Source organism: Heloderma suspectum, chromosome 1, assembly GCF_057233095.1.
Source record: "Heloderma suspectum isolate Gila_16-S chromosome 1, 16-S_ref, whole genome shotgun sequence".
Taxonomy (NCBI): Eukaryota; Metazoa; Chordata; class Lepidosauria; order Squamata; family Helodermatidae; genus Heloderma; species Heloderma suspectum.
In genome coordinates, this window is record NC_139458.1 from 82,453,034 (window position 1) to 82,469,170 (window position 16,137).

At 43.2% G+C, this 16,137-nt stretch overlaps 1 protein-coding gene across 2 annotated transcripts in view; it reads left to right on the forward strand.

The window, feature by feature from the left end:
* The window catches only part of AMBRA1 (autophagy and beclin 1 regulator 1), a 223,597-nt gene that overhangs the window by 188,844 nt on the left and 18,616 nt on the right, over positions 1-16,137 (forward strand). For both annotated transcript variants that reach the window (XM_084850244.1, XM_084850255.1), the window contains 2 exons: positions 3,304-3,396; positions 4,656-4,849. In XM_084850244.1, coding sequence (XP_084706370.1) covers positions 3,304-3,396; positions 4,656-4,849 — 287 coding nt within the window. The remainder of the gene's footprint in view (positions 1-3,303; positions 3,397-4,655; positions 4,850-16,137) is intronic.

Here is a 16,137-nt window from a genome sequence, read left to right on the forward strand (position 1 = left end):
TATTCAGGAAGTATACTTTTTTTGCAGTGTTATCAGTTGTTGTAAGTTGTTACTGAACTTGTTAGATCTACAGGAATGCCTGATGAAAACCTCATTTAGTCAAAATGGACATACACTGGGGTTCCGTAGACATAACTGTTAGAGTTGTTGTTAAATAGACCAGCATAACTGATATGACGTAACTGTGTATAATTGTAAACCAATTGGCACAACTGTGCTTGTTGTTGTTGTTATAAATTTGGTAACCAACTGGCCCAATGCTGTGTTGTAGGTCTCTTACACCAGGAGTGTTTATATTGATACTACCATTCTTTCCATGACACCATGCTTGACTATGAAAAAGCCTTAAACTGTATTTCAGGCATCATAATTCCCTAGCCCCTGTGCCTATTCTTCTGAAAATTTGCAGGTTTCTTGCCTGGGGACGTTTCTATGACCTGTGCCATTTTCATATAAATTTACCTCCCAAAAAAATAATGGGGGCAGTGAAGGGAAGGCGAAGCAAATCACTCTCCAGCCCCTTAAATTGTGGAACTCCCCTTCCACATTAACCACTTCATCTATCCTTCTGAAATTTTGCTAGTTTTTAACATAAGGACACCTCTAGGCTGTCTGTAATTTTCAGAACAATAGTCCACAAGGAACTTAGTGAGATAAGTATGTCCTCTTTTGGAGACCCTCAAAATGTCAAAGGTGCTCTTGCACCAAAACCTCTGTGGCTATCAATTTGGCAGATGTGATCCCCTCACATTGGGAAATTCTGAAATTTCCATCCAGTTCTGTCAAGAAATAAAAAAAAGTTATTAGCTGTTCCATTTAAAATGAAATCAAAATATGAAGGTACAGAGCACAAAAAAACACTGTACCTATTTTTCTGACATTGGGCAGGCATAATCCCCTCCTACTATGCCTTCATCTGTCATGCAATTCTTACCAAGAGAAAAATCTTAGGGTGTTTTTTTAAATTTTCCATGATAGTTAACAGAAAGTTTCCAAACCTTGACTTGTGTTTGGTACCTAGTCAAAGTGGACCAACTTCAAATTCGTCTGAGCAGAATAGGGATGTTTTCAGAAACACCAAATCGGTGTCGGAATCGGGGGATGGTGCACACCTCTTAAAATATATATATATATGAAAATGTATGTATATCTGTGTGCACATGCAACTTTGTGTTATGGGTCTGTGCCCCATGTCTTTTAAGTATCTACCAATATGCCTGGGGAAGTTTGTGCTTGGGCCTCACTTGGCGGTTATTCACCATTGCATGTGTGGCACAGAATAAAACACTTGTGTGAACGTCACATTTGACATTCTCCACACAGTTTGCACACTTTTTCTTACATTGTAATATTTTGTAGGAATTTTACAACATATCAGGCACTCCTTGCTGTACATGTAGTGTCATCTTAATATGTGTGTGTATTCTGTTGCAAGAAGCACGTTCAGCCGATTAGCCTCCAGAGCTTTTTTCTGCTTCACAGTGCTCAGGACACTCGAGAATATTTTCATGCACTTTTAACTTGCAGGGTCAAGAAGGAAGCTGTGCAGCCCTCAAGCATTTCAAATCTACCTTAGGAAATTGCTGCACCTGACAGCATTTAAACTTAGAGGCTATTTATATACTCTGTTTGTAAGCCCTACCTCCATTCTATATTGGTGTGAGCAGGGCTAGTGCGTGGCTGTTGCTAGTTGCATGGTCTCAAACATGGCTTACAGAAAGCATATAATGTTCCTAAGTTTCAGCTCTTCAATTCAGGGAGCTTTCGTGTGCAAGCTTCATCATTACACAGCTGTCTTGCTCCCAGGTCACATGAAAGCACACTGAAGGAGGGGGGGTGCTGTTTGACTATAACTAATGTGAAATTAAACCAAATATACTATTTTGACTCCATTTTAGGCCAATTCAGTTTGTCCTAAATACAAAGTTCCACCTGAGATATATGGTTCTGCTTATGCAGCTTTTATGGTGCATGCATTATTTACTGTTGCTTGATCCTTTAAGAAGCCCTTCTGCTGTCGTTAGGGTCAGTAAGGCGCTCTGCCACTGAATGTTCTCATTGAGCTGATGGCTACCAAATGGAGGCTGCTTTTAAGTTTACAGCAACTCTTCATGTTGATCAGATTTTCACTGTGTGACTTCTGGACATCTGTGGTAGGATGATGAAAATGGCCCAGTCCAGGTGGAAAATCTCAGCGTGTGAACCATGCCCCACGTAGTAACAGCCATCATCTGGAGTGATTTAAAATTATTTCTACATTGCAGCCATGTATTGTGAGTGTCCACAACCTTGCCCTTTCTTGTCTGTCAATTTAGGTGCATGTTTTCCGCCTCTGCCTCAGTCTGAGATTTAGGGAAACTTCAGTTCAGTGTTCTGCAGGACATATGCTAAAATGGCAGGATGGTGCACTTTAATATCATGGGGGCGGGGGTTGTCCAGCAAAGTAGCAGCTGATACCTCTTCTTTAAACCTGATAATTTAATAAACAAGAGCAATTTCTCCATTTAGTGATGCTCTTGGAAGAGCAAGTAACCCATCAGTAGCAAAATGTTGTAATTGCTGAAAAATCCATATCCTATGTGTCAGAGCTCTCTTATGCCTATTGCTTTATACCTGAGCAAATTTAAAGGTACGTGCAGCATTGTGAGAGTGTAGGTATGTCACTGTCTTATCTGACATTACAGATGTCCTAAGTGCAAAGTCGTAAGAATAAACCAATGTTTTATATGCTGACTATCATGAGTTCATTACATTTGTTGAAATGAAATACCCTAGAGTTTGTGTACCTTTCCTAAATTGCATGTAATCCAGGCATATATTAAGTTGAAGGTGTTTGCTGTTGCAGGACCAAGAGGCATGTCCACAGGCTTGTTGTCCATACCCCTCCTGCGTCAGTGCAATAGTGCAGAAATCCCGTGCTATTTCTGCAGTCATCCAATCATCTGAAAGCTAAATTTGCAGTTCAGATTGGATACTGTAGAGGCCCAAGTTTTTGTGCTTTATATTAGCATCTTAAAAGTGCACAGAAAGTGAATACCATTATGGGGATGGGTTTGATTATACAGCAAGTACTGACTCTGAGTCTTAAGTCTTACTTAAGTCCCATTCATTTAAATGGGTCTACTCTAAGGTGGACTAACATTGGATGCAACCCAAAATCTGTTGCAGGTTTTGACAGTCATTACTTTGCAACAGTGGATTTGATGTACTGGCCAATGCCAAGTTTATTAGCATGAGCAACACACCCTGCAAATGCCTTATGTAGAAAGATCTCCTAACTCCCCCATTCCTTTTGCATGACAGGGCCTTAAACTCTGGAGTTGAGTACTACTGGGACCAGCTGAATGAGACCGTCTTCACTGTGCATTCCAACAGCAGGAGCACCGAGCGGCCTGGGTGAGTCTCTTGGAGGATGAGTGTAAAGGTAATCAGTCGTAGTTGTCAGAACACGCTGAACTGTATGTTTCCATTTAGTTTACAAGGGTTGGCTGTGACTGTGCTTCTCTCTTGCTTCTTCGTGTGATGGAAGCTCTGCATATTTAAAACTTACCTTTCCCCTTGGCACTTTGTTAACATCAGATGGTACAGTACCAGTGGTTATCTTTGGTCAACTCACTAGTGCAGGTTGAAATGTTAAAATACATCTGTCAGCCACAGTCCTTCCAGCTATCAGTAATACCCTTACTTAAATCCTTGGGAAGCCGTATGTGCTCTTTGTATGAAAATATTACATGAAATTAAAACAAATGATGCTAAGGGAAGTGCTATGAAAATATTGGACTAGTTACAGCCTAAAACAATTCTGATAGGTGTACAACTAGTGCTGATGTCTTGAATCAAAATCAAATATACAGATAGGAAGGAAGAGGATAACTCAATAGATATTTTGCCTGCCCTCTAGACCATTTTCCATTAAAGATGCTAATGGGTGCCTGATGAAACTGCTCTATTTTGCTAGAGCCTCTCTATAAATGTAGATTCAAGGAAAACTCTCAGGCTGCCCCCAGGCTCTAAGCAACGAATAAACAGTCTCTAAGCAGAGGAGATGAACCAGAGGAAGAGAAAGTTGTCAGCAGTTTGGGGTATGAACCTCCTGGCCAAGCTAGCTTCTCAGTGAAGCTCCTCCCTTAGGGTGGCTCCATCCTACATTGGCTTCCAAGAGTGGCTATCTGAGCGGAGCATCTGAGCCCTGCCCCTAACTTTTCCTGTTTTGCTTTGCGTCATGCCCTAGCATCTCTTAAGTCACACCCTTCTTCCTCCTCCTCCTTCTTGGAAACTTGTGTTCTCATGGTGGAGGGAGGGGGCAGGGACTCAGTCTGGGCCATCTGTTGGTCAAGGTCTTGGGAGGACTGTCTTCCAGTGTTTTGGCTTACTAGGGAAGGTCCCTCCCCTAGCCTCTGATCTAGCTGCTGCTCCAATTCTGATTCAGAATTGGAGCTGTCAGATATGTCAAGGTGCTTAGACCCATCCCTGACAGCTAGTCTCTAGCAAAATGAAGTCATATTAGCTTGAAGCTTTGTCCTCTTGTGGTGTTGATTGCGAAGGGGAAGGACAATCCAGTTCTGACAGACTAAGAGTTTGGTTTTCAAGGACATTGATGGTGTTGTGTATTTGCTCTTTAGTTCTTGAATTTGTTTGCTTGGGTCTCTCCTCAGAACTAGCAGAGCTACATGGAGGACAGACAGGGACATGGGCCTAATGAACGCCATAGGCCTGCAACCACGGAACCCAACCACCTCTGTGACATCGCAGGGCACTCAGACTCTGGCTCCTCAGCTGCAGAATGCAGAGACACAGACAGAGAGGGAAGTTCAAGAGCCAGGAGGTTCTGCCTCAGGGACTACAGAAGGTAAGAGGTGGTATAGAATTGCTGTTCGTATCAGAATGTATCCTCCTGTACATTAGCTAAGAGGACCTGGTATGTAATCTTTTTACAAGCAGAATATATCTATATATAGAAGCTGCATCATCCTTGGCCTAGTATCTTTACTCACAACATTCCTCGCCAGTTTCTGCCTTCTAAGAGGATGAAAGAATCTTGTAACTTTCCCACTTTAGATTACTTTTCTGTTTGTCTTTACACCTCTTGTGCATGCTGTGTCTAGAAGGGCCTTCCCCTCTGCTTTAGAAGGATTTGCCTCTGAAACATTCTCCACAAACCGGCAGATCACTGCTGTTTCCTAGGGATATGCAAGAATTTAGTTTCAGTTCACAAATCGCTTGAAAATGCCCATTTGCATCCCCAAATGCAAACTGGAGCACATGTTCTTCAAAAATGCTTGCAGATGCTTTAATGGGGGCCAAGTGCACACTTTTAAAAATGCAAACTTTAAATTAAGCATTTTTAGAGTTTTGGATTTAAAAAAAATCATGTTTTCATGCTTTGGTCAATAGAGGAAAGTGTGCACTTCTGAAAAATGCGCACTTTTCCCATTCCAACAAATTGGAAAAAACAGGTTGAAACAAAAACAGGAGAGAGCCAAACCGAGCTTTGAAGTAACGTTTGGAGAATTTCAGCAAGCTTGAGCACCCCTGGTTCTCCCATCCCTACTGTTTTCCCAGTGTGAAAGCAGATTAGCATGTGAAAACTCTAGCATAGGAAACTTTCCCTCTGTATCGTGAGCTCCTTACAGTTAAAGAAACATCTCTCACAAGTAACTGACTCCAAACCTTATGGATTGCATAAATTTGCAAGCATCCTGATGACTTCACTGGATGATGGCAACTGAAGTCAGATATTGGTCTCTAGCCTTGTATCTTTTTTTTAATTAGTATTATTATTATTAGATTTATTAATCACCCATCTGGCTGGTCACCCAGCCACTCTGAGCGATGTACAACATACAATAAAACAGTTTAAAACAATAAAATTTTACAGTAAAAACATTTTCTAAAATACCCTAACCCACCCCAAATGCCTGCCTGAACAACCACATTTTTAGTGCACGACGGAAGCTCATTAAAGAGGGGGCATGGCGGAGTTCCCTTGGGAGGGAGTTCCACAGAGTGGGAGCCACCACAGAAAAGGCCCTCTCCCTCGTCCCCACCAGTCTAGCTGTCCTGGCTGATGGGACAGAGAGAAGGCCATCCGATGCTGATCTTGTTAAGCGGCCTGTCTGGTGCTGCTGGAGGCGCTCCTTAAGATAGGCTGGGCCAGAACTATATAGGGTTTTAAAGGTCAAAACCAACATCTTGAATTTGGCCTGGAAAACAACTGGTAACCAGTGCAACTCCTTCAGCACTGGAGTGATGTGATCTCGCCGGCGGCTGCCTTTAATCAGGCGAGCCTCCGCGTTCTGTACCAGCTGCAGCTTCCGAACCGTCTTCAAGGGTAACCGCACGTAGAGCGCATTACAGTAGTCTAAACGAGAGGAGACCAGGGCATGTACTACCGATGGGAGGAGATGGTCGGGAAGGAAGGGGCGCAGCCGCCGTATCAGATGGAGTTGATACAGCGCTGTCCGACTCACAGCTGACATCTGTGCCTCCATGGACAGCTGGGAGTCCAAAATGACCCCCAGGCTGCGGACCTGGTCTTTCAAGGGTAGCCGTACCCCATTCAACACCAGGTCAACATCCCCCAGCCTCCTCTTGTCTCCCACCAAAAGTACCTCGGTCTTGTCAGGGTTCAGCTTCAGCTTATTCCTCCCCATCCAGCCACTCACCGTCTCCAGACGTTTGGACAGGGATTCTATGGCCAACCTTGGTGAAGATTTGAATGAGAGGTAGAGCTGCGTGTCATCCGCATATTGATAACACCGCACCCCAAACCGCCTGATGATAGCCCCCAGCGGCTTCACATAGATATTAAATAGCATCGGGGAGAGGATGGAACCCTGTGGCACCCCACAAGTGAGTGGCCATGGGTCCGAAACCTCCTCTCCCAGTGCTACCCTCTGGTACCTGCCAGAGAGGAAGGACCGGAACCACCGCAATACGGTGTCTCCAATGCCCAACCCCTCCAGGCGGTCCAGGAGGATACCGTGGTCAACGGTATCAAAAGCCGCTGAGAGGTCGAGGAGAACAAGGAAGGAGCATTCACCCCTATCCAGAGCCCTCATATCATCTACCAAGGCGACCAAGGCTGTTTCTGTCCCATGCCCAAGCCTGTAGCCCAACTGAAATGGGTCTAGATAATCAGTTTCTTCCAAGTGTGCCTTCAACTGCATCACCACCACCCACTCAATCACCTTGCCCAAAAATGGCAGATTTGAGACTGGGCAAAAGTTGTTCAAAACTTGAGGATCCAAGGAGGGCTTCTTTAAGAGCGGTCTTATCACTACCTCCTTGAGGGCTGATGGCATCACTCCCTCCTCAAGGGAGGCGTTCACCACCGCCCTGATCCCCTCACCCAGTCTCTCTCTGTAGCCCATAATGAGCCACGATGGGCAAGGATCAAGTAAGCAGGTGGTCGGCCTTACAGATGAAAGCACCTTGTCCACTTCATCAGGAGGAAGAAGCTGGAACCGATCCCACAAAACCGGTTTGCCACAGGCCGCCTCTTGCTCACTAACTGTATCCACAGTGTGCAGAGTAACACACCTAATCTGATCAATTTTATCTGCAAAGTGCCTTGCCAAGGCCATAACCACGGATTGAACCATGGTGCAGTCCGAGCCCTGTTCAGGGGGAGAGGGCGTTTCAGAGCCACCTGATCTAATGCCCCAGTGATTGCGGCATTCCAGCCACCCACCAGGGTCTCGACCGAGTGGCTGTTGGTGTGCCCCAGAGAATCCCCAAGCGCGTTCAGGAATCCATTTGAATCCATAAGACGCCTGGGGCGGACCATTTTAATGGGTCCTCCACCCCTGCGGAGGGGTTGTGGAACCGAGAAGTCCAACATCACCAGATAGTGATCTGACCATGACAAGGGGGTGGTGGATATACCCCCGACTTCCAGATCACTCCCCGCTTCTCCAGAAACAAACACAAGGTCTAGCGCATGACCGGCTACATGGGTGGGCCCAGTTAGAATATGGTGCAGCTCTCAGGAGGCCATGGTCTCCATGAAGTCCCGAGGTGCTCCTGTGAGGATGTCCTCCGAATGTACGTTGAAGTCGCCCAACACCAATACGTTGGGGGACTGTACACGCACATCAGAGATCTTCTTCAGAATAATATCTTCAGATATTATTTCCTCCATCTCTTCCCTATTATTAGATAGGATTTCCCTCCAGCTCTCTTTCTTATGCCCACATCTAGATAACCTTTTTATGGTTAGCTTTGGAGTCATACAGCCTACCCTTAATCTTAGTGTGGCAGACCAGTTGGGGGCGGGGGGGGGGGTTGCAGATGAGGAGGGGAAGGTTAACCCTCCCCCCCTATGTGCTGTGACCCCACCCCTGGAAATTGTCCCCCCAGTGCAGCAATTAAGCTTGAAAAAAGCCTCCTATATCTACTAATGGGAGGCTTTTTTCAAGCCTAATGGCTGCTGGGGCAGGCATCCTTGTATGTGTGAATGGTGGAAGTGTGTGAATGGGAGGAGTTTGTAGCTTTGACCCTGCCCACTTTTGGCTTTGGCCCCACCCAACACTGGCATGCAGCCCCCAAAGGTTTCCCATGGGGAGAACTTGTCCAGAGAGTGAAAAAGTTTCCTCATGCCTGATTTAGCATTTGTGTGAACTCAACCACTGGCTTCTTCCCAAGTAAATTCCTCTGGAATCCCACTGACCACTCCCTTAGCCAGGCATTAATGATTGTCCTAATGTAAAATTTCTGCTTCTAACAGCCATATAAACTGGATCCTGAGAAGGGTTAGTTAAAGATGCAGTTTTAACATAGAATTTTCAGCTACTTGTTCTTGTATGCCAGAACTCTATACTGCTAACAGAATAGAGTTCTTCATTAGATTCTACCTGGTATATGGCGTTCAGCCTCCTGTCTGTGCTTTATTTTTAATGATTTGCTACACTGAACATTTCGTTATTTAATCAGTTACACTGCTAGCGATAATTTGGATAGACAGAGCGCTAACTCTACTCAAACAGCAAAAGGCCTGCTGGCACCTTAACGACTATCAAATTTATTACAGCATAAACTTTTGTGGACTATAGTCCGCTTCCACTAATGCTGTGTGTGTGTGTGTGTGTGTGGAGCTACACTGAAATTATTGATTGCTCTCTCCATATTCTCTTTAAGGAAGACATATGGATTAGTATTACATCTCTGTGTGTTTTTAAAGCTGAAAATAGATAAATTCTAGGAGGATATACATACTAGTATTCTTGTTACATTTCATTTCACTTCCATTCCTCATAAATTTTCATGTGCTTCCTCTTCCCAGAATCACAGGTTCAGTTTGTTTGTTTGTTTGTTTGTTTGTTTGTAATAAACATTTATGTTGCGCTATTATCCATGAAAAAGTGGAGGCAGAACCTTGCTAGGGTATCATAAAGTGGCCAGTTATAAGGGTGGTGATTTATCTCGGGCCAAAATAAATTAGCAGGTGTCTGTATGAAGGGGTGTACTGTATGCAATGGCTCATATTCTCTGCTAAAAATAAATGTAAAATACAATAATGATGTATGGATAGGACAAGATGTAGGAAGAAGGATAAAATGTCTCCCTAGATCTATCATATGAAAGCATGTACTACTTTAAATGATGTAAAAAATGTATGTGGAAAAAATTAGTGCAAAGAATGCTGAATTCCTGGGATAGTGTATGGACTGCACTCCATCCTCACACAAATAACAGCAGCAGATCACACAAAGTGCCAGCCTGAGCAAAACCTACAATATGCAGTCCCTGCCCACTGTTGCCCACAAGAAAAGATTTGAATTTTGTGTTCGCTTACTTTGAAATATGTCCACTGGATCACAGGAATTAAGGGCAATTTCACATGTTACATTTGTATGTGTATATCTAGGATGTGTGAATATAAAGTGTGAATACAACGTGTGTGTGTGTTTGTAAATGGGTACACCCTGGCAAACTCACGTTTCCGTATACATAATGTGTCTCTGCTGTTATAAAAGTTGAGAGAGCATCAACATTTAGAACCAGAAGCTTGGAAACTAACTCCCCAGTTCAGAAAACTATTGCAGTGTACAAAACACTCATGAATTTTGGCACCAGCCATTCAAAAGTTCACCCTGTCCTGGAAAGAAGGGAGGTTAAAACCAGGAAAGAAGGCTGGTATGGAGGGTTTGTAGGAATATGCAAGCCTCGCCTTTAAGACCTAAATGCTGTAGTTCAGCAGTAATATGTTCAGCGGTATGTACATCTATTAAATCCTTAATAGTTCCTTCTTAACATGCTCAGGTTGCTGCTGGGCAATGGAGTTTCCATTGTCTCCCACCTTAATCCATTAAGCCAAGAGGCATCAGGAACTCTCAAACTCCCCATCAGTGATCTGAAGATGTGCCAAAGAAACTACTAGTATCTAGGTCTTAAAGATGAGGTGTTAATATGGCTGTAAGTCCTCCACCTTAGCCTTTCCTTTTATAGCACCCTCACCACCACCATGGTAGGTTTTGGGGAACTGAAGAGACCAGCGGGGAAGGCTGTGTTCAAGCTCCCCTGAGCTTCTTTTTTCTGAACTTTCTCAGAAGGAGCCTGGAAAGACCATTCCCCCATCCAAATAATTTCTGATGAAAGCTTGGAAAAACTGACCCAATTACAATGCAAAAAAGAGAAGCAATATTCTCTGCCAATCAAATAATATGTTTGGGATTTGGGGATTCCTGAGTGAATATCCCAGATCTGAGACAAACTCTGTATGGAGCCTTTGAAAATGAATGAATTTGCTTGTAAGTTGGAATAAACATTCCCTTCGGGAGGTTTTGTGGATTAATTAGTATTTGCAAAGAGCTTTGTTGATGTTAATCATTATGAGACTGAGTAGTATTGGTGGTGCTCAGTAGGACAATAAAACACATTACTGTGGGAAGTGTTCAGTGTCTGCTTCTGAAGGAGGCAGAAGAGAAGAATTGTATATTACAGATGACTTGCTTTTGTTTTTGTTTTTTTAATGTGTTTTCTGCTTTGCCAGAACAGGCCCTGGGCAGGGCACATTTTTTTTAGACATGGGTGTCATTTGAAAAGAACTAAAGTATAGCATCAGAAACAGGTCTTTGTATGTTGATGAATGCAGCCCAGCCTCCACCTCTGCAGGGCTCTCTGCAGAGATTGTCTTTCCGAGAGCCTCTACTGCTCCTTCTTCGGAAGGATGACGATAATGTGGGTAAACTTATTAAAAGTGAATCCCTCTAGTGCAGATGTTTCCTTTTCTGTCAGTTAATTGCTGTCTTGTGTACTCCATTGCTTGTGAAGCCTGCACCAATCAAAGAAATGTATGTTTAGGCAAATGACTCTGAGAATGACATAAATAAATGTTAAGCTCAAAGATCTCTTGTTGCTTAAAAAGAAGGGGGGGAGTGTTATTAATAGGGCACAATCCAACTGAAATTCTGCACTTTCAAGTCCTGTTGATTTCAGTGAGGGAGATTTAAGCACGTTTTATTTATTTGTTTGTTTGTTTCATTTCTATACTGTCCAATAGCCGAGGCTCTCTGGGCAGTTCACAAAAATTAAATGTTTAACTCTTCCATTGAAATAAATAGGACACAGGGATGTTTAACAATGGCTGGATTGTGTCCCAACGTGCTGAGTGCTTATCAATCCTGGCCAAGCTTTGAGGCCATCAAAATATGAATATGGGGGTATTGGCAGGACAGTGAAGGAGAGCTTATCCCAGCCTTCCCCAACCTAATTCCCTCCAAATATTTTGGACTTCAATTCCCATCAGCTCCAGACAGCATGGCCAGTGGTCAGGAATTCTGGAGCTTGTAGCTCAAAACATTTGGAGGGCACCAAGTTGGGGAAGGCTGGCTTATCCTATACCCCTACCATTAGGAAGCCACCAAGCCTTTCAATTTCTCAAATCAAATTCCTAAATAAAGCAGCATGGCAAATGGAGATACTGCAGCCTCTTGTCATCTTAATGGCCTGGGTTTTGTTCCATGACTTGGGATTTATAGCCTAGATGTGATGCACTGTCTGTTCTTGTTGGACAGGGATTTCCTCCCTCTCTCTAGGGGCACTCGTGAAGGATGATTCTTTGCATTCCACTTGCACAGTTTGGATTCTGCTATATATCCCAGAGCAATCCAGTTTAACTTCGATATTTATCCAGACAAATGTTGTGGTATTTGTTGAACACACATAGGAAAACCATTCTGGATACAGAATTACTTTTATCCCTTATCCCATGAAGAATAGTGTGTATAATCTCAGATTCCTGCTCAGTGGTTGCCAGTTCCTTTGAAATCCAGATTTCAAGTCTGTGATCCTCAAGTGGGGGATCTGGTAGGTGCTTTCTGAATTTGTATCCAGCAGCTGATGATTATTCCTCAATACTGAGCAAAATGGATAGGAATTGGTAGCATACATCAGTGTCCCAACCTGTAGGATGAGATACTATGGGAATGCTTGTATACATAGGAACTTTCTTGAGGTTTGAGGAGGACTAGGTACCCTTGATACACTGGACATATATCCCTCAATATTAATTGTACTCACCGAGATGCTGGCTTTGGGGTGTTTGAAAGACTTGGTGAGCCCACGCTCTGAATGACTTCTGCTTAGAGCAAATGGCAAAGCAGCTCAGGTGTTTGAAGGGCAGATTTTGCTTTAAGGTGATTTCTGCCAAACTGAAAGGACAGCAGCTGCTTTTCTCCGTACGTTACATCTGCTTGCATGTCACCCAGGGCCTTCACTTTCTTGAATTAGTTACTTAGCAGTCTTGAATTTAGTCCTCCTACTAAATTCTGCTTTTTCTGGCTAGTTATATCACTGTCAGTGTCTCCTTGTAAGATTGAATGAAGATTTAATATCTGTGCATGAGCACATAACAAGCTCCAGTTTCCCTTTTTAGAGGGTTGTGTCAAGGATGTCCATAGTCACTGTTCCTTTTTGTTTTACTTACAGAACTATTTGCTCAGAGGATTAGAAGTAATGAGAAGATAAAGAGTTGTATATATAGGTACTTCTGAATTTTAGATGGAACTCGGCTAATTATCATGTTTTTACCATTTTAGAATTATTAAGCTTTCCCCCAACTATTCTGAAAGAAATTAAAAGATTTAGAGATAACAAAATTATTTTAAATCAAAATATTTACTTCTAAGGGTAAAGCAATGTACACTTTTGTAAAAGTATGCATTCAATAAAGCAGGAAAATTTGCTATGACCTTATCACGCAATATAAAAGATCTATAGAACTTGTCCTGCCTTTACTTAAACTTTAAACACTTACTTTAATGTTTGAGGGATTATACAGTATCATTCCTGTACAGAATTTCATATATAAAAATGAATCTACCTCCAAAAAGTCTCCCCTCTCTCAACAGTACACTCTTTTTCCTAATATGATGGTGTTAGGTGCACTACTGGCTCTTTCTATTACCAACTATTGTTTTTATAGTAGCAAGCTGATCAAAATAAGGAAGAAGACTATACAGTATATCCAAGCAATTGGATTCCAGCACCCAGCAATTCAGATCTCTCTGCAAGGAATACTGTACAAATCCAGTCTACTTAACATCCATTATCACCAATGGGGGAAAACCCAAACATCCAGTACTTGGGTACAAACAGAACTGCATATGTTGTTTCAATCTGGAGAAACAGTGTACTTGAATATTTTAGAAAAATCATAATAGGATATCCCTGAAATATCCACTTTTTGCATGTTTGTAAAAGAATTGCCCTACAAACAGTGCCCTACAAATTAGCTGTCTTGATTTCTTATCACAATGGAAGAAATAATCCCCAAGCAAAAGACACTAAGGGCTAGGTTAATTAGATCAAGAATTAATTAATCTTGTTTTAGATGTAAGACCAGCCTTTGTCTTATTAATTAGTTTGAAAATGTTCAAACCTAGAGACAGTTGTGTGGTTCCTTCCTCTGTGATCATCTCGCTTTGTCTCCCTCCCTCCCTGGCTCTATGACACCCCAATGGAAAGAAATTGTGCTTCTGGCCCTGTGCATGTCCATGTAGGTCAGGGGTCCCCAACCTTTTTGGATCTATGGGCGTATTTGGGAATTTGAGATACTGATGTGGGCACCACCACTAAATGCCTAATTAGTGGGTCGCAACTTGGTGTCTACTTTTTGCATCTATGGATCTTAGGCTGCATCTTGTTCAGCAAAAACTTTTCCTTCGTGTCTGTTGGACACTGTAATGTCTCTTTAATAAGGGGTTGTCAAATTCAGCTAATTGCTGGAGGTGCAATACAGCAAATGGGTCTTTTAAACCTACGTTTTGGCAATGTCCAGTAGTTGCTTCTTTTTACAGGAAGGTTATTATACAGAAAGAAATTGTATTGGAACAGTCTTTAGTATTCACTGATGTACACGCTCTTTTAAATTATTTACTTGCTTCATGGAAATAAACAAATGGATTCTCTGCACCCTTATGACAGCTAAAAGACTATATTACAACATTGGAAGGATAAACACTCACTTCCTATAATGCAACAGTCTGAAGACTTTACAATACTTTCAGGAAGCTTCAGTCTGTTTCCCGCCTCCCAGCTGAGCAGAGCAGAGCAAGCTTCTCCAGCTGGTCCAGGGACTACAGAAGCAAGTGAGCGACCAGAGCGAGCGAACAGGGGAAGCAAACAGGAGTTGGCCAGGAGAGTTTGGCAGGGATGGCCAAGGGGGAGGCCCCTAACATTTTTTTAAATTATTTTTCTTGTAACAGACACTTCCACACCAGTGGGACTCTGCTTTTAACCTCTACTGAGTAGAGGAGCAGGCACAGGCTAGTCTAGAATGATCAGAAAGCAAGACACAAAAAGGGAAAAGAGGCTATGGAAGGACAAGACTCTCCAGTGGTGGTGACCTGCAAGGTGTGTGCAATGTTTGTTTTCTTGCCTGAGAACAATATGGCCTGCACCTGCAACAAGTGCAAGTTGATCACGCTGCTGGAAGAAAAAGTAAGTGGACTGGATCGCCGACTGTTGACCCTCAGGGGAATAAGAGAACACGAAGAGTTCTTGGACAGAATGGTGAAACTACTGCAGAAAAGTGAAGACCAGAAGCTTGAAGAGCAACAGCAAGCTGAGGCAGAAAAGGAAAATGCTGAGGTGAGGAAAAATGGAGTAGAGGATACTCCTTGGAAAAGGGTGACAGTTAGGAGGAGAAGAACTAGACGTCACTCTGTACCAGTGGAAGCAATGGAGCTGTGGAACCAATTCCAGGTACTTAAGGATGAGACTGGAGGACAGCCTGCAGCGGAAGAATTACAGGGGAACCTACATGAGAGTGAGCAAGAGGCTGAAGGTCAGTCAAACAGAGGCGATGAAACCCAGGCCTACAACAAGAAGAAGAGTGGTTGTAGTGGGAGACTCCTTGCTGCGTGGGATCGAGACCCAAGTATGTCGCGAAGACCCGTGGACTCGCCAGGTATGTTGTCTCCCGGGAGGATGGATTAGAGATGTGACTGAAAGGTTGCCTGCACTCATAAAGCCCACTGACAGGTATTCCTTTCTTCTCATCCATGTGGGAACAAATGATACTGCCAAGCGGAGCCACAAAGCAATCATGTCAGACTTTGAAGCTTTGGGAAGGAAACACAAGAACTTTGGGGCCCAGATAGTTTTCTCATCCATCCTTCCAGTAGTTAGAAGAGGAATAGAAAGGGAACGAAAAATATTCCTGCTGAATGACTGGCTATGAAGGTGGTGCCAAATCCAGAGATTTGGCTTCTGGGACCACGGGCTATACATCCTGGAAGATGGGCTGTTGGCAAGGGACACGTTGCACCTCACAAAGGCTGGGAAGAATGTGTTTGGCCACAGCATGAAGAACTTCATCAGGAGGGCTTTAAACAGAATCCTACGGGGAAGGGAGATGTAAAGTTGGGGGTAACAATGGACGAAGGCTCATGCACCACAATGGAGAGAACAGCTCTAATAGAGCCCAATAATACTCTTCAGACACATGTAGGAAGAAAGCCAGGCTATGAAGCACATGGTCTTCGATGTCTATATACTAATGCCCAGAGTATGGGAAACAAACAGAATGAACTTGAACTCTTAAAACAAGAGGGAAATTATGATTTGATAGGTATAACTGAGACTTGGTGGGATGACTCTCATGACTGGAATGCAGCAATTAAAGGATATAAC